Source organism: Miscanthus floridulus, chromosome 15 (assembly GCF_019320115.1).
Source record: "Miscanthus floridulus cultivar M001 chromosome 15, ASM1932011v1, whole genome shotgun sequence".
Taxonomy (NCBI): Eukaryota; Viridiplantae; Streptophyta; class Magnoliopsida; order Poales; family Poaceae; genus Miscanthus; species Miscanthus floridulus.
The window spans coordinates 11,673,559-11,691,703 of NC_089594.1; the positions used below are offsets into that span (position 1 = coordinate 11,673,559).

General features: G+C 45.7%; 1 protein-coding gene across 2 annotated transcripts in view; it reads right to left on the reverse strand.

Moving 5' to 3' along the window:
- The window catches only part of LOC136508736 (uncharacterized), a 68,537-nt gene that overhangs the window by 46,765 nt on the left and 3,627 nt on the right, over positions 1-18,145 (reverse strand). For both annotated transcript variants that reach the window (XM_066503508.1, XM_066503509.1), the window contains exons 4-7: positions 10,426-10,648; positions 10,190-10,313; positions 5,093-5,275; positions 4,850-5,011 (exon numbers count right to left, since the gene is read on the reverse strand). In XM_066503508.1, the coding sequence (XP_066359605.1) occupies positions 4,850-5,011; positions 5,093-5,275; positions 10,190-10,313; positions 10,426-10,648 (692 nt within the window). The remainder of the gene's footprint in view (positions 1-4,849; positions 5,012-5,092; positions 5,276-10,189; positions 10,314-10,425; positions 10,649-18,145) is intronic.

Sequence of the window (18,145 nt, forward strand, 5' to 3'; positions counted from 1 at the left end):
TATAGGTCGGAGGCTGACCATGCGAAGATGTCTTTGTTTTTTACTAGAGTTTCCATGAGCTCTTCCTCCTCTGCTTTGCTCAACTCTGAGCTGATTGTTACTTTTCTGTCTGGTAACTCCTTTTCTAGAGGGGTCATCTTTGTCTCTTCTTGACCTGCCATATCTATTTTTCCTCTAGGCATATCCGGAGGCTCTAGTTCTTTGTCTGCCGACTCGACTGCATTGATGTTTCTTTGAGCTCTGTAGATTGCTTTTTCTATGTTTCTTGCTTCTTTCTGGCTGCCTCGGACTATGATAATACCATGGAGTGCTGGTATTTTCATGCACAGGTAGGCCATATGCAGGGCTGCGTTGAATTTAGTCGTGAATCCTCTGCCCAAGATGGCATTGTATGGGTAATACAGATCGACGACGTCGAAGGTTATGTACTCGGTTCTAGCATTTGCTTGGGTTCCAAACGACACTGGGAGTGAGATTTTTCCTAATGCTTGTATCTGCTTGCCTCCGAATCCTATCAAAGGGAATTCGGAGGGCTGTAGTTGATTTCTGCTAAGCTTCATTTGGTCGAAGGTATTTGCGAAGATGATATCTGCTGAACTGTCAGTGTCAATCAGTACTCTGCTTATCTCCCATGCTGCTATGTTAGTCTTGATTACCATTGCATCTGCGTGAGGGTAGCTTTCTAGCTGGAGATCTTCTATGAAGGTGATTGGGACTCTGGACCAATCTGTGTATTTTGCTGGGCCTTGGACTGCTACGTTGTTTACCAGGCGGAGGTGATCCTTTTTCTGCTTTTTCATTTGAAACTCCATTGATGATCCTCCGGTGATTGGTAGTATCATGCCTATTGTTGGTAGCGGTCCATGGGGGTTGACTTGGCTTTCTGGGTTTGGCTCATTTTTTGGTGTTGGTGGTTGCTGCGTGTGGTGCTGTTGCGGCGGAGGCTCGAACTTGATTTGGTTTTGTGGCGGTGGGTTTGTTTCGAGGTAGGTTATGTGGGGAGGTTTTGGGTTTATGTAGGTCAGGCTTGCCTCCGACCTGTAGTTACCTGCCGGAGGCTGCTGCGAAGGCGCTGACCGCCATGCTGGTAGGAAGTTTGGGTAATAGGCAGAGGCCAGTGTGGAGGGATGTATTTGGGTTGCGTTTAGCACTGGGTATATTGGGCAGTACTGCTGGTGGCCAGTTGTGTAGGTGGCGCTGACCTCTCTTGCGCTCTGCTGTGCCGGAGGTTGCGCAGTCTGTTTGTTCTTCATCATTTCCTGTGTCTCTTTTGTCTCCGGACAATCTTTGGTGCTGTACCTAGCGCTTTCTCCGTGAAAAACGCAATATGGCCTGCGTTGTTTCTGCTTGTGGTTTTTGTTCCAGTTTTTGCCTTGGTAACCTTGCCGACCTTGGTTCCTGGTCTGGGTCTCCGGCCCAGATGGCGCTGGCAGTTGCCCTTGTTCGGGGTAAGGTTGACCCTCGATACTGAGCACTTGCCCCTGGCCTGGTTTCTGATTTGATGCATTCTAGTTCGTATAGCTTTTCTAGGAGTTTTTGCTGTTGTTTTGCTGTCTGTTTTGACCCTGTTCCTCTAGCCTTTTCCGGAGGTCATTGTCTGATCTGCAGTATTTCTCGAACTCGTCATACAACTGCTGTATGGAAGTTGGTTTCTTTCTTGCTAGGTGTGCTACGAATGGCCCGATTCAGAGGCCTTTGATCGCTGCTTCGATGGCGATCTCGTCTGGGACGTCTAGTGCCTTCGCCTTTAGTTGCACGAATTTCCGAAAGTAGTCGTGTAGTGTCTCTCCCTGCATTTGCTTGCACTGGAACAGATCTGTGGAAGTCAGCGACTGTGCTGTTAGCCCCTTGAAATTTGCCAATATCTTATCCCGGGGGTTTTCCCAAGAGTAGACTGTGCTTGGTTTGAGCATAGAATACCAGGCCAACGCGTCGCCTTCGGCTGCAATGACAAATGACTTTGCCAAGACGGCGTCGTCTCCACCGACGGAGGCTACTGCTGCCTCGTCACTCATAATAAACTGATGGGGGTCTGTCTTTCCGTTGAACTTGGGTAGTGTAATTGGCTTGTACGCCGTTGGCCATGGCGACTGTTGTATGCCTTCAGAGAGTGGGGACTTGGGATCGATAGGCCTCCGCATCACCTGAGATGGCATCATGGTCGGGCTGATCACTGGCGGAGGCCCTTGTGGTCTGGTTGCAGTTGGTGTTGCTGCGGAGGCTAGGATTGTGGAGGTTGACGCTGGTACTGCATGCTGCATACTTAGCATCTCAGCATGTAGGACTGCCAACTGCTGCCTTATTTCTACTGCTTGTGCTGACGCTTGAGTAGCTTGCTGATTAGCTGCGAATGCTGCTGCCATTCTGTCCCACTCTTGTTGCGCTCTTTGCAACTGTGCTTGCAGCTGTTGCCGTTCTTGCTCGAGTGTTGTACCTGAATTTGGTTGGGTCTCCGGATCTTGAATCTCTGGATCTTGGGGTTCCTGTGGTTGACCCTGGGCATCTGCTCTGGTGTCATCCTCCGCTAGCGAGGTTGCGTAGGTGCTACGAGTGGTGCTCCTAGGCCTTCCTCTCTGACCCGTGGTCGTTGCTGCTCTGGTGGTGGTTTTTCTTTTCCCTGCCATCGTTGGTTTGCCTTGGCCAAACCACGGTGGGCACCAATGTTGAGACTTGCGGTCTCAGACAGTGTGGAGGAGATAGAGGCCTCCGCCCGCCAAGCGTTGCCCTCAGGCGGAGGCTCGGAGAACAGGCACGACAGGTGGGCATGTAGGGAAATGGCACGCAAAACTAGGGTTTCATTAATTCACCCTCTAAAAAAACCCTGTACTGTTACAAGTGTTCCCTATTTATAGGGCTCAACTACCACTTTTACAGAGTTTACAATAGTACCCTTCAACTGCTACAGTACATCCTCAGAATATTCCACTACTCGCCTTTCCTCTCGGGAGTAATCTTGTCATGCCACCCTCAGGTACTGGGCCTGCGCGATCAGCTGGCCCATCAGGCCTCAGGATTCGGCAATGGGCCTTTGGGCCTCCGCCGTCGGTCTTCGCCTCATTAGGCCTCAAGATTCGGCGAAGGGCCTTTGGGCCTCCGCCGTCGGTCTCCGCCCCTAGGACGCCGGGGCCGTAGACCCCCGACGCCCAGTATTGCCGTCCTCCTGCTTGGGTCTCTGCCCCTACGAGCGGAGGCCGAACCGGCGCGCCCGCACCGTCCACGAGCGCCTTCCTCTGGTTACCTGCACACACACGTAGGTAACGTTGGCACTTGATTAGCCTTACAGCGGGGCGGCCTCCGCCCCCTTCCGCCCGGAGACGCCTACGAGCTAACCGGGCGGAGGCTGCGCCAAGGTCACCGGCAGCGTCCTGCAAGCAGTCTGAGAAACGGTCATCTTTCTGGGTCTGGAGGCGCTGTAGCTGGGCCTTTGCTTAGGTAGTTGGTCGGAGACGTCTCTGCGAACCGCTGGCCGCGCAGCTCTCCGCCACTCTCGGAGGCCGTGTTACAACAACGATGACGACGACGACGAACCCCCGGGCTTCCGCGGACAGCACGACCAGTGGGATGAATGGCCGTAGGACGAGATCGGCATGTCTCAGCTAGGTGGTGCCCAGCTTGGCACCCAAGGAGCCTCACAGGTACTAACAAAGATAGTTTGTCTCAATACGTAGGCTCCATGAACTAACGATCATAAAGAATTATAAGTAATCGTGCGTATCATATACCTGCAGGGTCCGAGCCGTACGCACCGTCGATGCGACCATACCGACGTTGACTACACTCCCAATGTGTTGCCAACAAATCCGAAGAGACAGAGGCGTCCGAGGGATCCTTACACTCCTGGGTCTTAGTTTGTTAGGTCAAACGAATATTGACATTCAAAACTTGCGTGGTTATTTGGTTATGTTATCTCAAATTTATGTCAAAACAATGAATATGTTATGTGGCAGCTTGTCAACTTGCTTCTTATTCGTTTCTTTGAGTCGCGGCAGCACTGCCGGCGAGATTAAGTACCAACTAGTTCGGGAACCGGCAGTCCCGGCGTATCTGGACGCCGGTGGCAATTTTTCGTAATCGATTAGTTAAAATGGTGCATAACCGTATTATGAAAGACGAAAAACTAATCATTGGCTTATACGGGCGCGACGCGTTTCGATTCAACCATCCAGGTACCCCGGGCGGGCGGCAAGCGCAGCGGCCAGGTGGTGTGGCTGCTCAGGCGGTATATTTGGTCCTGCCGCGCCACGGAACAGGGCGCGGCACTGCTACGCCAAGGTCGGTGGCGCGGCAGGACCTGCCACGTTGTCGGTCCCATAGGCCGGCCCACGCCACGTTAGTCCTCTGCCGCGCCACCATGCATGGCGCGATACAGGCATTTGGCCGCGCCAGGGCAATAGGCGCGGCCAAAAGTGTTAGTTAAAAAAAAATCCGACAGTGTTAGATTTAAAATTATATTCAAAAAAGGGTTAAAATTAAAAAAATCACTATAGTTGGGGGTTGTCAACGCAATATACAGCTTTGTACTCTGCAAGATTTTGATTTAAAAACATTTAGAGTCCATAAATATCCTTTTCAAAATTCTTATATTTTATAATTCAAATTTTCAAACTAACTAAGATGGAGACACAACATATATCAAAATTGTAGCGCTCGACGGGATCTAAAATTTTATCGCTGAAACTTTTAAATTTGAAATCATTTAGTGGCTAAAATACTCAATACAAGATTTTCAAAAAAAACAATATAAAAGGATAGCATCCTATTCAATTTAGAGTCGCAGGTAAGTGTTTCTGTACGAGTGTATGCTCCCTTGTACGGTTGGTCTCGTAACGTAAACTCACGCGGTACTCACCTCACTGTTTGTCTCTGCTACCTCCTTGGATGCATTAATTCTCGTTGGCTTGCATGCGTTTTTGGCCAGTCGATATTGCTGGTAGAACCTAACCAACGCTGATCGTTCTCGTTGGGACGATTGTGCAGAAGAAACGATCATGGAGTCCACCTCATCCACCGACTGAAAATGAAGTGCGTACAATACATACATCAAGTAAATAAATGAAGTTTGTGGCAGCCTGTACACAGTAATTGATCATACCTGCCCTGTTGAAGTACTTGAAATATCATCCTTCTCTTTAAGGCTAGATATAATATCCTGTATATCAGGCCTGTTCATTGGATTATCGTCCATGCATTTTATACCTATCTCAGCACATAATTTTACTTGTAGTAGTGATTGGCTCTCTGATGTCCCAAACATGTTCGTCCAAGTTTCAAGCACCTACGAAATTGACAGTCGAAGTGCGCTAAGATTGACAGGGGGGCAGCCCTTTTAAACTCCAGAACAAAATATGAACTTGTTGTATCAACCACGCATATATACTTGATGTCTCACTAAGTGGAGTGTAATTTGTAGCCCAAAGGACTTTGGCAGGATGGATATCCAAAATCTTGAGATTCAAAACAAGTGCCTCTTGAGTAAATGGCTGTTTAAACTTATTAATGAGGAGGGTGTTTGTCAAAATCTTCTAATCTTCTAAGAAGGAAATATTTGACCAATAAAACCATAACTCAAGTCCGTAAATGACCAGGTGATTCGCATTTTTTGGTCGGGGCTAATGAAGGTCAAGGATGATTTCTTGGCCCATGGTTATTTCTGAATTCAAAACGGGTTACAAGTTAGATTTTGGGAGGACACTTGGTTAGGAAATAAACCATTAAGGGACGTCTACCCGTATCAATATAGGATTGTGAGGAAAAAGGATGATACGGATGGTAAGGTGTTAGATGCTACACATAACACTTTAATCTGGAAACTTAAACTACCTCTCAAAATCAAGGTCTTTATGTGGTACTTGTACAATGGAGTAATTTTAACAAAGGATAATTTAGCGAGGCGGCAGTGGCAAGGAGATAGGAAGTGTTGTTTCTGTTCTTCAAACGAGTCCATCCAACATTTACTCTTTGACTGCCATTATGCTAAATTCATGTGGAGAATTGTTCATGTTTCCTTTAATTTAATACCTCCAACTAGTGTACACGATTTGTTTACAGGTTGGTTGGAAGGGATAAATAGGAAACTAAAATCTCAAATTCTTGTGGGTGCAAGTGCCATTTGTTGGGTGATTTGGTTAACTCGGAATGGCATTGTGTTTGACAAGGCCATAGCGCCATCTTATTTGCAGGTTATCTTCAGGGGGGACTTACTGGACCAGGTCCTGGTCCCTACTACAAAAGGAGGAGGATCGCCATTTGATGAATATGGGTTGTACGGCTATTGAGATAGTCGCAATGGAGGTGTTCGCAAGAAATGGCTGGAGATTTAGCAACAGGCTTGCTATTTAGTTATGGTTTTAGAGATTCTCTTGGTTGTCATTATGGCTCAAAACTTTGTCTTTGAGGTTCCCTAGACCGTTTTCCCTTATTTGTAATTGTAATAAAGACAGCCATATGCATTGGTCGATGCAGAAGCTGGGATATTAATATATTCCCTTTTCTAAAAAAAGATGCTACACCACTTAATGTGTCTTTTAGAAGAGGTTTGGTGGATGGTAATTTGATAGTGTGGTACGACTTAGTAAATAAAGTTGTGCAGGTCAACCTTACAAATGAGAAGGATGTGTTTGTTTGGAACTTCCATAGGAGTAGTTCCTTCACGGCCAACTCTATGTATTTGAATTTGATTCAAGAGGGAGTCATACCAATGAAAAGCCCGCTATCGAAATTAAGAGTGCCTTTGAAAATAAAAATTTTCCTTTGGTATCTCCAAAAAGCTGTCACTCTTACAAAAGATAATCTAGCAAAAAGGAATTGGCAAGGAAGTATCAAATATTGTTTTTGTAGCTCCTTGGCGACAACTCAACATCTTTTCATTGACTGTCACTTCGCTAGATTCATGTGGAACACTATGCACATGATGTTTGGAATTCATCCACATCTAGCACTACTACAATAAAACTTAACCGAGGCGTTTGCCTTTTGGGCTCGGAGGCGGACGGGCTGGTTGCCCGCCTCCGTTATTCGGTGGTCGGGCGGCCGGCCCAGCAACCGCCTAGGTTAATAATTAACCGAGGTGGCCAACCTACTGCGCCCGTCTCGGTTAATGTCGATTAACCGAGGCGGTTGTCCTAACGTAACCGCCTCCGTTAATATATTAACCGAGGCGGTCGCCTCAAAATAACCGCCTCGGTTAATCAAACTTAACCAAGGCTGGTGTTTTAAGGCAACTGCCTCCGTAAATCCATTAACGGAGGCGGGCACACTATAAGGCCCGCCTCAGAAAATACTAGCCCAGCAGGCAGCCATCTCGGCCTGATATCACGCTCATCTTATATATGTGGGAGTTAGGGTTTCATTCTCCCTTATCCACTCTTTCTCTCTCTCAACCCTCTCCCTCCTCCCCAGACGGCACGCGGCGCACCTGACCATGCTCTCCCTCCCTCCCCAGTGCACCCGCTCTCCCTCCCTCAGATCGACGGCGTGGCCCGTTCTCTCTCCCTCTCCCGACGCACCTGCTCTCCCACCCTCAGATCAACGGCGCGACCCGCTCTCTCCCTTCCTCAGATCGACGGTGTCGGGGACCAATATTAGGGTACCCGAAGAGGAGGAGCTAGTGATCATCAACACTGATTCACCTGAGCAATCAAGTGCGCGACTACGGCTTCAACCGGTCCCTAGGTGCGTAGGCTCCGCCTCGCCCGACTTCTGAGGCATGGGTCTCACTTCGACCGACCCCTGGGGCGCGGGCTCTGCCTCTCCCGATGCCTGGAGTACAAGCTCCGCCTCGCCCGACCGCTAGGGTGTGGGCTCCGCCTCGTCCGACCCCTGAGGGCAAATCGGACGCCGGACGGGAGCGCGCGCGCCCCCCATGGGGGCCCACGTTATCCCCAACCACCACAGGCGTGGGATGTGTGTCCGAGGCCACGCCTATGATGACATAAAGGGGACGGACACGTCTCGACATGACCCATGACCGCGACGGGCCATACTTGGGCACGCACGTCCCCAAATAGTGCCAAACGGACCGGCACTGTGCTAGCAGATCCCTTTACGGTCCTAGTCAAGGGGAACTGTTGATCATACTGTGTGCAGGCGACGGGATGGACGCCATGACCGGATCACGACGGCCACCTGTAGCAGGGACGCAATGGGAAGTCGCTACAGGACCAACGGGGCCTGCCTGCGGGGGAAGAAGAGAAACACAGCCCTGGAACTTTCTTCTTCCCTGTTTTTCTCTTTTCTCTTTTCCTTCCTTTCTTTTTCCCTGGTGTACCCCGGGTCTTCCCCTTGGTCTATAAAAGGGAAAGCCGGGCTCCCCATCAATGGAATGGGATCCGATCAAACCTGATCAGAGCCCAAGCCTTCCTAGCGCGCTTCGCTACGGGGAAGCAACTCACCCATTCGACCGCACTCGCACAAACCAGAGACTTGGGACCCTGTCCCTCTCTCTCACCATTTGTAACCCCTACTACAAACTTTTGGTGCTAGTAACATAAGCAGCAACGACAAACTAGACGTAGGGACGTTCTGCCCGAACTAGTATAAATCTTGTGTCCTCTAAGCACACCATCCGAGCCGAATGTGCAATCTAGAAATTTACTAGTTCGTGACTCGAAACACCGACAGACGGCGCACCCGTTCTACCTCTCTCTCCTAGCGTGACGGCAGTAGAGGCCTCGCGCGTGGGCGTGGTTGCAGCGGCGGCCTCTTGCACGAGCTCGGCGGCAGCAGCGGTGGCGTCCTCACGCGCGGCAGCGGCAGAGGCCTCGTGCGCGAGTGTGGCGGCTGCGGAGGCCTTGCGTGCGAGCTCGGCAGCGGCGGCGTCCTTGCGCACGGGCTTGGCGGTGGTGATCTCTCCATCGAGCTCCTCCTTCGCGCAGCGGCGGCATCGGCGAGATCGAGCTCCTCCGGCGCGGATTGAGGTCCTCCCGACGCGGATCGAGGTCTTGCCCAGCGCGGATCAGCCTCCCCGTCATGGATCTGGGAGTTGCGACCCACCGAGCGGTGGATTCAGTGGAGGGCGGCGGATCTGCGAGTGATGAATCCCCGAGCGATGGATCCGGTGGAGGGCGCCAGCGCTGCGATTCACGCCGGCGGAAACGGGCTCGTCGGTGGGTTCGGAAACGGGCTCGCCAGCGAGCTCTGGGATTTTTTTTTGTTTTTTTAATCCATTAACCGAGGCGGGCATTTGTAAGGCGCCCGCCTCGGTTAAACGTTTAACCGATGCGAGCAAGGCAACCGCCTCCGTAGTTCACAAATTAACCGCGACCTTTGGACGGAGGCGGTTGCCTTTGCCCGCCTCCGAAAATAAAAAAACACCCGCCTCCGTTAAGTTCACTGTAGTAGTGTAGTATATCAAATATGTTTGGCTCTTAGCTTAATGGCGTTCAGAACAAACTTAAAAATCAGATTCTACTAGGTGCCGCAGCTCTTTGTTGGGTAATATGGTTGAATAGAAATGATGTGGTGTTCAACAATGATAAGTCTAACACCTTTTTGCAGGTCATTTTCAGGGCAATGTATTAGATCTGGCACTGATCCTTGTTAAGTAGAGAGGAGAGACCGATCATCAAGAATGGATGCCGGATTTCAGAGACAGTCGTCATGGAGGTCCTTGCAAAATTTGGATGAAAATTCCGGAATAGAATTGAGGTGTAGTCTTTGTTTCTTCCATGTATCATGCCTTTTAGTTTCATATCTAGTCCATGTGCTCTCTTATGAGAACTGAGCTTGAATGCTTAATTTGTTTGTAATTTCTAAGCTATGTACTATCTTCGAATGGTAGAGGCTAGGACCTTTTTCATTCGCCTAATGAAATATTTCCCTTTTTCAAAAAAAAATACTTGATGTAGATTTGGAAACTATTGGTAGTGATAAATAGCACCAAACAAATTAGGATGTATTTGGTTGCTTATCCATGTTGTGTGGCCAAAAGATGCTAAGCTAAATTTTGGCAAGTTCTTTTTTACTATATTTGGGATTCATTTGGTTGGGTGCTAAATTCTGGCTTGGTAGCCTGGCCGTCCTATAGTTTATTTTGGTGGCCTAAGTTCACCAAAACCGTGGCCACCAATTTGGTGACCAAAGTTTGGCGAGTGCATGCACATGGCACATTTAGGTGAAATCCAAACATGCCCTTAGTTCAAAAAAATGTAGCCATGTATTGTCTTGAAACAGTAATATAAATGATAATTACCTTATCAACACTGGTGCGTTCACTACATCCCATGAGAATCTGTATGATTATAACACCTAGACTATATATATCTGTCTCTGGTGTGATTGTTCCACTTCTCAAAAATTCAGGTGCCATGTATGGCCTGCATGAAAAAAATGATGTAATGTGTGATAAATGAATGAATGGATATGCAATAGAGCCGGTTGATGTGTGACAAAACAGATGGACATCTCAGAGAGAGTTAGGTAGCCTACCGCGTCCCAACTATGTTCTCAGTGGTAGTCCATCTTTTGTTTTCACTTAAGAGCTTTGATATACCAAAATCGGCAATTTTAGGCACCATGCTATCGTCCAGTAGTATATTTTTAGGGTTGAGATCCCTGTGAATAATATACTGCTGGTGGAGATGACCCACGCCCTCGCAAATCCCCTTAATTATTTGATACCGCGCCTTCCACGGAAGTCCGGAAGATTCCTCTGCAAAGAGTATATACCATAAAACAATTAATTATTATTATTATTATTATCACATTAGACGACCAGTCCAACAGAAGTAGATTGCACGGTATGCAAGTTCAATATACTATCAAATGTTTCTTCACTAAACTTTGGCAAGGCCAAAATGTAGACGTGGCACAATTTGCAGAAAACCAGTAGTGGTCACTTTGTTTCAAATCACTATGAAGACATATGGGCTTACCAACATATATATATATATATATATATATATATATACTGGTGCTTATGTTTATTTTGGACCATCACCTTGAGATTTTTATATTGTTCGACAATACTCCCTCCGAGGTTGCTCCCCCTCCCAATTGACCCTATGGAAATAGTGCCCGTCACAGACTTCAATGAACTGCAGCCTTTGATCCCCTTGCCTGAAGATGAAGTTCATCTAGCTGACCTTCTTCTTGGCTTTGTTCAAGCTGATGTGCTGAATACCAACGCTCATGATCAAAATATTCCATTGGGGTTTGCACAACTTACTCAGCCAAATGCAGACCCGGTGTTTCCATCTCTGGTAGGCAGCCTTAATGCCTATAAGCCTTGCCCTGAAGCTCTCCGACTCTAGGTAAAGTACTTCTCAAAACATGTAATTTCTTCCCCTGCAATCATCGTTCCTGTTGCTAGATGAACTTTTTCATGTTCCTTCTTTTGCAGAACTCCTCTTTTGACTGGGCCAAAGGCTTCGTTCAGTCACCAGCCTGGAGCCTTTTCTCAGACAGTATACATAGTAACTCCAGCTTATTCTTCATCCCTTCTTCTTGTGCTTCTGTTAATCTGCCAGTTTGCTCTCTTTTTGAGTTGTCTTCTTCGGTTATCCTAGAAGAGCTTAAGTCTAACAGGAATATGATTCCTTTGAAAGGTATGGTGATGGCCCAAGAGTCCGTGGTCACACCGTCGAAGCGGCAGAGAACCACCAAGGCAAAGATCATCGTATCTCAAGCTGACCTTTCAAAGAAGTTCAAGGCTAAAGAAAATTTGCAAGGGATTCAAGGCTTTCTAGTTGCAAGGACCGCAATTGCTCACTACCGGAAACGCCTAAGTTGCCGAGTGTCCCCAGATTTGCCGTGGGCACGATTTCGGGCACTCGGCAAATAACATGTTTGCCGAGTGTCCCGAAGACGACACTCGGCAAAAACAAAACTCACGGCATAATTGTTTACGCCGAGTGCCTACACTCGGCAAACAATAGACACACGGCAACTTCATGCCCAGGTAACACCGTCGACCTCCGTTAGCATTTTGCCGAGTGTCACATGTTAACACACGGCAAACCCACCTATTTTGCCGAGTGTCACATGTTTCGGACACTCGGCAAACTCAAGGAGTCCGGTTGTGGCTTGGGGTGCTCCGCCACATTGCCAAAAATCTCAACTTCAATCATCAGATAGACTTGGGTGCTTCCTTCTGCAACTTAAACCTAGAGGACCTCTCTGAAAGCCCTATGTTTGGTTTTGGTAATTGAGTGGCAACTAGTGGACTAATTAACCTTTGTCACAAGTGTTGATTGATCTAGGTGATGTCCACACCAAGAGTTAATGACATTCATGAAAGGAGACCACATGTGATCAAGTGCTCAACATTTGGAAAACAGGAAAGAGAAAAACAAAACCCTATGGATTGAAGGCAAAGGTATAAGCTAGGGTATTTGTTTTGCTGGTCAAGATGCAATAGAGTGCATGATTGAGTTTAGAATAGATAATCGTACTATTAAGAGGGGAGCTCTCAAGTTGAGATGGTTATCTAATACCACTTGGTGTCATTTACATTGCATGTGCATAACACTTAGTGACATGGTGAGGTACAACATAAAAGTCTTTCAAAATGCTAACTCACACACATGAAATGTTGGAACACTTGGTGGAGTTGAGCACATTTGAAAAAGCTTTGAAAACATAGTTTGGCGGGCTATTTTTGCACTCATCAGATTGTTTCGATGGCCACCTAGGGTTTGGCATCGGAACATATGCTACATTGTAACAGCACACAAAGAGAGTTATAACAGGGCAAAATGCCCCTGGCGATGGCCCCGCTCCCCTAAGCGGTGGAACCGCCAGGCGCCGGCACTCATAGGAGTGACCCCTGGCCAAGTTTTTTTTGGTGCTCATCAGTATGTGCCACTCTGGGCCATTGGAGCATACGCTGACCCCTTTCGCAAGCAGGCCACATCACCTCACCCTGGCAGTGGGACTGCTAGGTCAACCCAAGGCTATATGATGGGCATCGGATTAACCTTTAATCCGATGCCTAACATCGGATCATTCCGATGGTCAAAAACCTTGTTTTGACCCTTAGTGGATCGCATCAGAGTGAGGGCACTGGAGTTTTAACCTTGAGCATTGTACTATATGGTGTTGGGGTTTGAATTAACCGTTAAACCATGGCAGTCGACTATTGGGGCTGGTGGTCTGACCGGTTCCCCTTGCGGTTGGACCGCCATGGCACGCAGAGGCTGAGTGCGCAGCCAAATGGCTCTTTGAGCCCTCCCCCTCTATATATAGTTGGGATGCGTTTTGGGGAGTTCTCTTGGCCACTTGTTGAACCTCCCTCATCCCTCTAGAGCTGAGCAAAGCCTCCCACTCTCTCTTGATCACTTGCAAACACATTTCGGAGAGATTGAATCATCACTAGAGCATTGCATTGGTTGATTGCATCTTGGTGGCACTAGTGATCATTGAAGCTTGAGTGTTCTTATTACTCTTGGTGGTTGCTGCCACCTAGATGGTTCAAGCTTCGGTGATTGGTGAGGAGAATTGGTGATTGTTTCCGCCCCCAATCAAGGTATTTTTGAAATGTTCTTGATCCTACCTTACGGAGCGCAAAGGGATACTCTAGTAAATTGCTCATGGCTAGAAGGAGGACTTGTGGGCTTGATTCTTGCGACACCCATGTTGTGGGTCTAGCTTGTTATGCTAGTGAGTGCGCGAATCATTCACCATAAGACTCGCCACAATGGGGATTAAGTTGTCGGCAAGCAACTGAACCTCGGGAGAAGAATTGATTGTGTCATCCCTCTTGCCTGGTTTGGTATAATCAGTACTCTTGCATTTCATTCATACCTTTGCTAGTGTAGTGCTTGTTGCTTGTGTAGTTGAGTAGTGGTAGCTCCCTTGTTAGGAGTAGCACTAGATTAGCTTGTTAGCTTTGTTAGTAGTAACTAGTGTTAGTTGCTCTCTTGTGTAGCTTTCTAGTTTAGTTGTGTAGCTGGTAGCCTTGTTTGTTGAGTGATTAGAATAGAACCAACTTGCTACTAGACTTGTTAGGGGGCTTGCTTGAAGTGAAGAGCTAGTGCTTGTAGTAGCTATAGGATCACCTATTGTACTAACCATTTTCTCTAGTGATTTTTGAATTATAGAATAAATTTTTATAGGCTATTCACCCCTCTCTAGCCATCTAGATCCTTACACTCTCTAAAGATAGACTCCAGGCTAGGCCTACGCAAAGCAAGCCTGAAGGAAACAAACTGAACAAAGATAAGATAAGTCATGCCGACCCAAAACAAGTGACGGTGATGGCCCTTTAATGTGATTGTCTTAGGCTCATAGCTTTGCTTGAGTCTTTTTTGTTCACTCCTTTTATTCTGTTAACTCTAACAAAAAAAAATGGAATGCTATACATGACAAAGTGACAGATAGTTTGTGATATTGTGTGTCTTCAAGAAACAAAGCGTGAAAACTTTGATCTCATGTTTATCAGGAATATCTCCACCATCTTTTGATATGTTTGAATTCTTACCCTCAATTGGTGCTTCTAGTGGTGCTATTATTATTTGGAAATCTACTATTTTTCAGGGACATCTAGCTTTTCAAAATGCTTTTTCTCTCTCCATAGAATTCTCTTCTATGCACAATGGAGCAGAATGGGTCCTAACAAACGTTTATGCCACCTGCCCCCTGCTAGCAAGAGGGATTTTTTTAACTTCGTTTAAAATATCCAGATGCCGGACCACATTGAATGGCTAATCGTGGGCGATTTCAATCTCTGTCGAAGCCCTACAAATAGAAATCAACCAGGAAGAAATCATAGGGATCTGTATCTTTTTAATCAGGCCATTAGCTCCCTAGGTTTGGTGGAGCTACCTCTAAAGGGCAGACGCTTCACCTCGACTAATAAGCATCTCTCTCCACTTCCAGAACGCCTAGATTGGTTTTTTACATTAGCTTCACAGGCCATTTATTACCCAAACTCCTTTGTCTCACCATCTCAAAACTCCTTTGTCTTGCTACTCTCAATGGAAACCTCTGATCATGTGCCTTGTGCAATCACCATCTCCACGCATATACCAAGAAAATCCATCTTCCGTTTTGAAAATCACTGGATGGAGCATGAGGATTTCCTCTCTGTTGTTGAGCAAGGTTGGGTCGCACCACATCATCACATAGATGCAGCTAAAATTCTCACTGCCAAGTTCAAAAGTTTAAGAAGAGTTCTTAAGACCTGGAAAGCAACTCTATCTGACCTGAAAAGTGCAATCAACAATGTTAAATTCACCTTTTCTTACCTAAATCTCCTTGAGGAGTTTAGGGATCTCCTAGTTCTGGAGTGGAATTTTAAAGCTCTCCTAGAGCAAAAGCTTCAATCTCTTTTAAGACAATAGCGTACTTATTGGAAGCAAAGAGGACAAATCAAGTGGGTTACACTTGGCGATGCTAGCACAAAGTTCTTCCATGCTAATGCTACTATCAGATATCAAAGAAATCTCATCACCTTCATTGAGGATGATAATGGAGTCTCAGTTGCTAATCACTAGCCAAAGATAGAACTAATATGGCACTCCTTCAGCGACAGACTAGGTGTCAGTGATTTCTCTGGCATTTCTTTCAACATTGAATCTCATCTTCACAGTTCCTAGGACCTTTCTTCTATGGTAGTCCCTTTCTCTAATCAAGAAGTTTATTTGGTGGTCAAGTCTTTGTCCTCAGACAAAGCTCCTGGGCCAGATGGTTTCAATACTAATTTGGTTAAAAAGTGTTGTCCTATCATTTTTACTGACTTTTACAACCTTTGTAGTGCTTTTTATAATGGACATGTCTGCTTGCAAAGTATTAATGGCTCACATATTACTTGGGTTCCTAAGCATGACAATGTTGTAAAGGTGAAAGATTTTAGGCCCATATCTTTATTGAAAACCATGGTTAAGATCCTACAAAAATTTTAGCTAATAGACTGTAACTATTTGTGCCTTCATTGATCCATAAAAATCAGTATGACTTTATCAGAGCAAGATCAATTCAAGACTTCTTAGCTTGGACTCTTGAATATCTTCATCTATGTCATCAGTCTAAAAAGGAGATTATCATTCTTAAGCTTGACTTTGAGAAAGCTTTTGACAAAGTGGAGAATTAGTTAATGATTCAGATATTGCAACATAAGGGCTGGAAAGTTTTCCACTGCAAAAGAGATGTTATACAAGGAGACCCCCTTTCACCTTTGCTTTTTGTTCTTGCAGGTGATTTTTTGCAAACTTTCTTAAACTCTGCCAAAAGCCAGGGGCTTCTTTTTCTGCCCTTAATTTGATGCATAACCAAGATTTTCCCAATTCTACAATATGCGGATGACACTTTAATCTTTCTGCAAGGGATGCCAGACAACTGTTCTTTTTAAAAGTGTTCCTAAACTCCTTTGTTGAATCCACAGGACTTAAAGTCAACTATAGCAAATCGATGATGGTACCAATCAACATTGTAGAGGAAAAATTTGATGTTCTAGCTCTAATCTTTGGCTACTCTAAGGGATCTCTGCCGTTTACATATCTTGGTCTGCCTTTAAGTCTAACCAAGTCGTCTATTGCCGACTTCTAGCCATTGATTTTACGACGTGAGAGGCGCATAGTCAATATATCCTCCTTCCTTAGCCAAGCAGGTCGTTTGGAATTAACCAATGCAGTCTTCACTGCGTACCTACCTTTGCTATGTGCACCTTTTTGTTACCAAAGATAGTCATCAAGTAGATTGACAAGTTCAGAAAGCATTGTCTATTGGAGAGGTTCTGACATTAACAATAAAACCCCACAAAAAGCTTCCTAGAACACGGTTTGTATCCCTAAAGAGAATGGTGGTTTGGGAGTTCTTAACTTGCACACGCAAAATGAAATTTTACTCCTGAAGCATCTACATAAATTCTTTAATAGGTAGGATGTTCCCTGGGTCAATCTTACTTGGGAAAGCCATTACACCAATGCCAGGTTGTCCGTGCTTGCTCGAAGAGGCTCTTTCTGGTGGCGAGATTTAATGAAACTACTTGGATCTTTCAAAGGCCTGGCTAGTGTTACTATCAGAGATGGTACCTCCTTTTTTGGCTTGATCTTTGGGATGGTACCATTCCATGCTTGAACTTTTTTCATTTTCCAAAAATAAACACATTTCGGTCAACCAAGTGTGCCAAGCTTCTATTTTACACGATCTCTTTCATTTACCTCTCTCAGTTAAAGCTTGTTCAATAGTTCCAGACTCTGTCCACTATCATTGACAATTTACCTATGGATCGACTTATATTTAGCATTCTCCTTTTTCTTCCCGAAAGGCATATGCACATTTGATTGGCATAGACAAGTCCATAGGGCCTATGCTTAGCTTTGAAAATATTCCTCTCAGAACAAGCGTAAATTCTTCTTTTGGCTCTTACTCAACGATCACCTTTGCATAAGGAATCTATTAAAAAGGAAAAATATGGTTTTGGAGGATTACAACTGTGTACTTTGTAGTTTGACAACTGAGGCTTTTACAATGGCTTGTTGGGGAAGTTTGGGGTTAGTCCCTTCTCATCATGGTGATCCTTTTGGCGCTGTTGTTCCCTTCAGAAATCAGCTGCATATGCCATTCTTCATGAAAGTGATTATTTCTATGTGCTGGGCCATCTAGTCAGTACGAAATGATGCAATCTTTTGACAAATTCAACCTTCACTACAACATACCAAAAGGCACTTCAAGGCATATTTTGCTCAAGTTATTCTTCGAGCAATGCAAACTATGAACCCCAAATTAGTCAATGACTAGAAGCTTATGTGTAATCCTTCAGATCTTCTTTGTTTCATAAGACTATTGTAATACTCTTTTATTTTGAATAAAAGTCCAATAGAGGTTCACCCCTCCTGTTTCCCTCAAAAAAATACTCTCTCTGTTCCAAATTATAAGATGTTTTGGCTTTTCTAGATAGATATATATATTGCTTTTACTATGTATCTAGACATAATGTATATCTAAGTGCAAAGCAAAAAACTATGTATCTAGAAAAGCCAGAACATCTTATAATAAGGAATGGAGGGAGTACAAATCAATGACCTAAACTGCAGACTAAACAATTTAGTGATAGCTTCGATGAGTGTGTCTTGCCAATGTAAGAATAATATAGAGCTTAAACAAGGAGGTCAAGCAGATTCAGCAATACACACAAATCTGCATGCTTATTGTTAGTTTCAAGATCTTCACAAAAGTCCTGGCTAATAGGCTGATGGGGGTAGCTGGG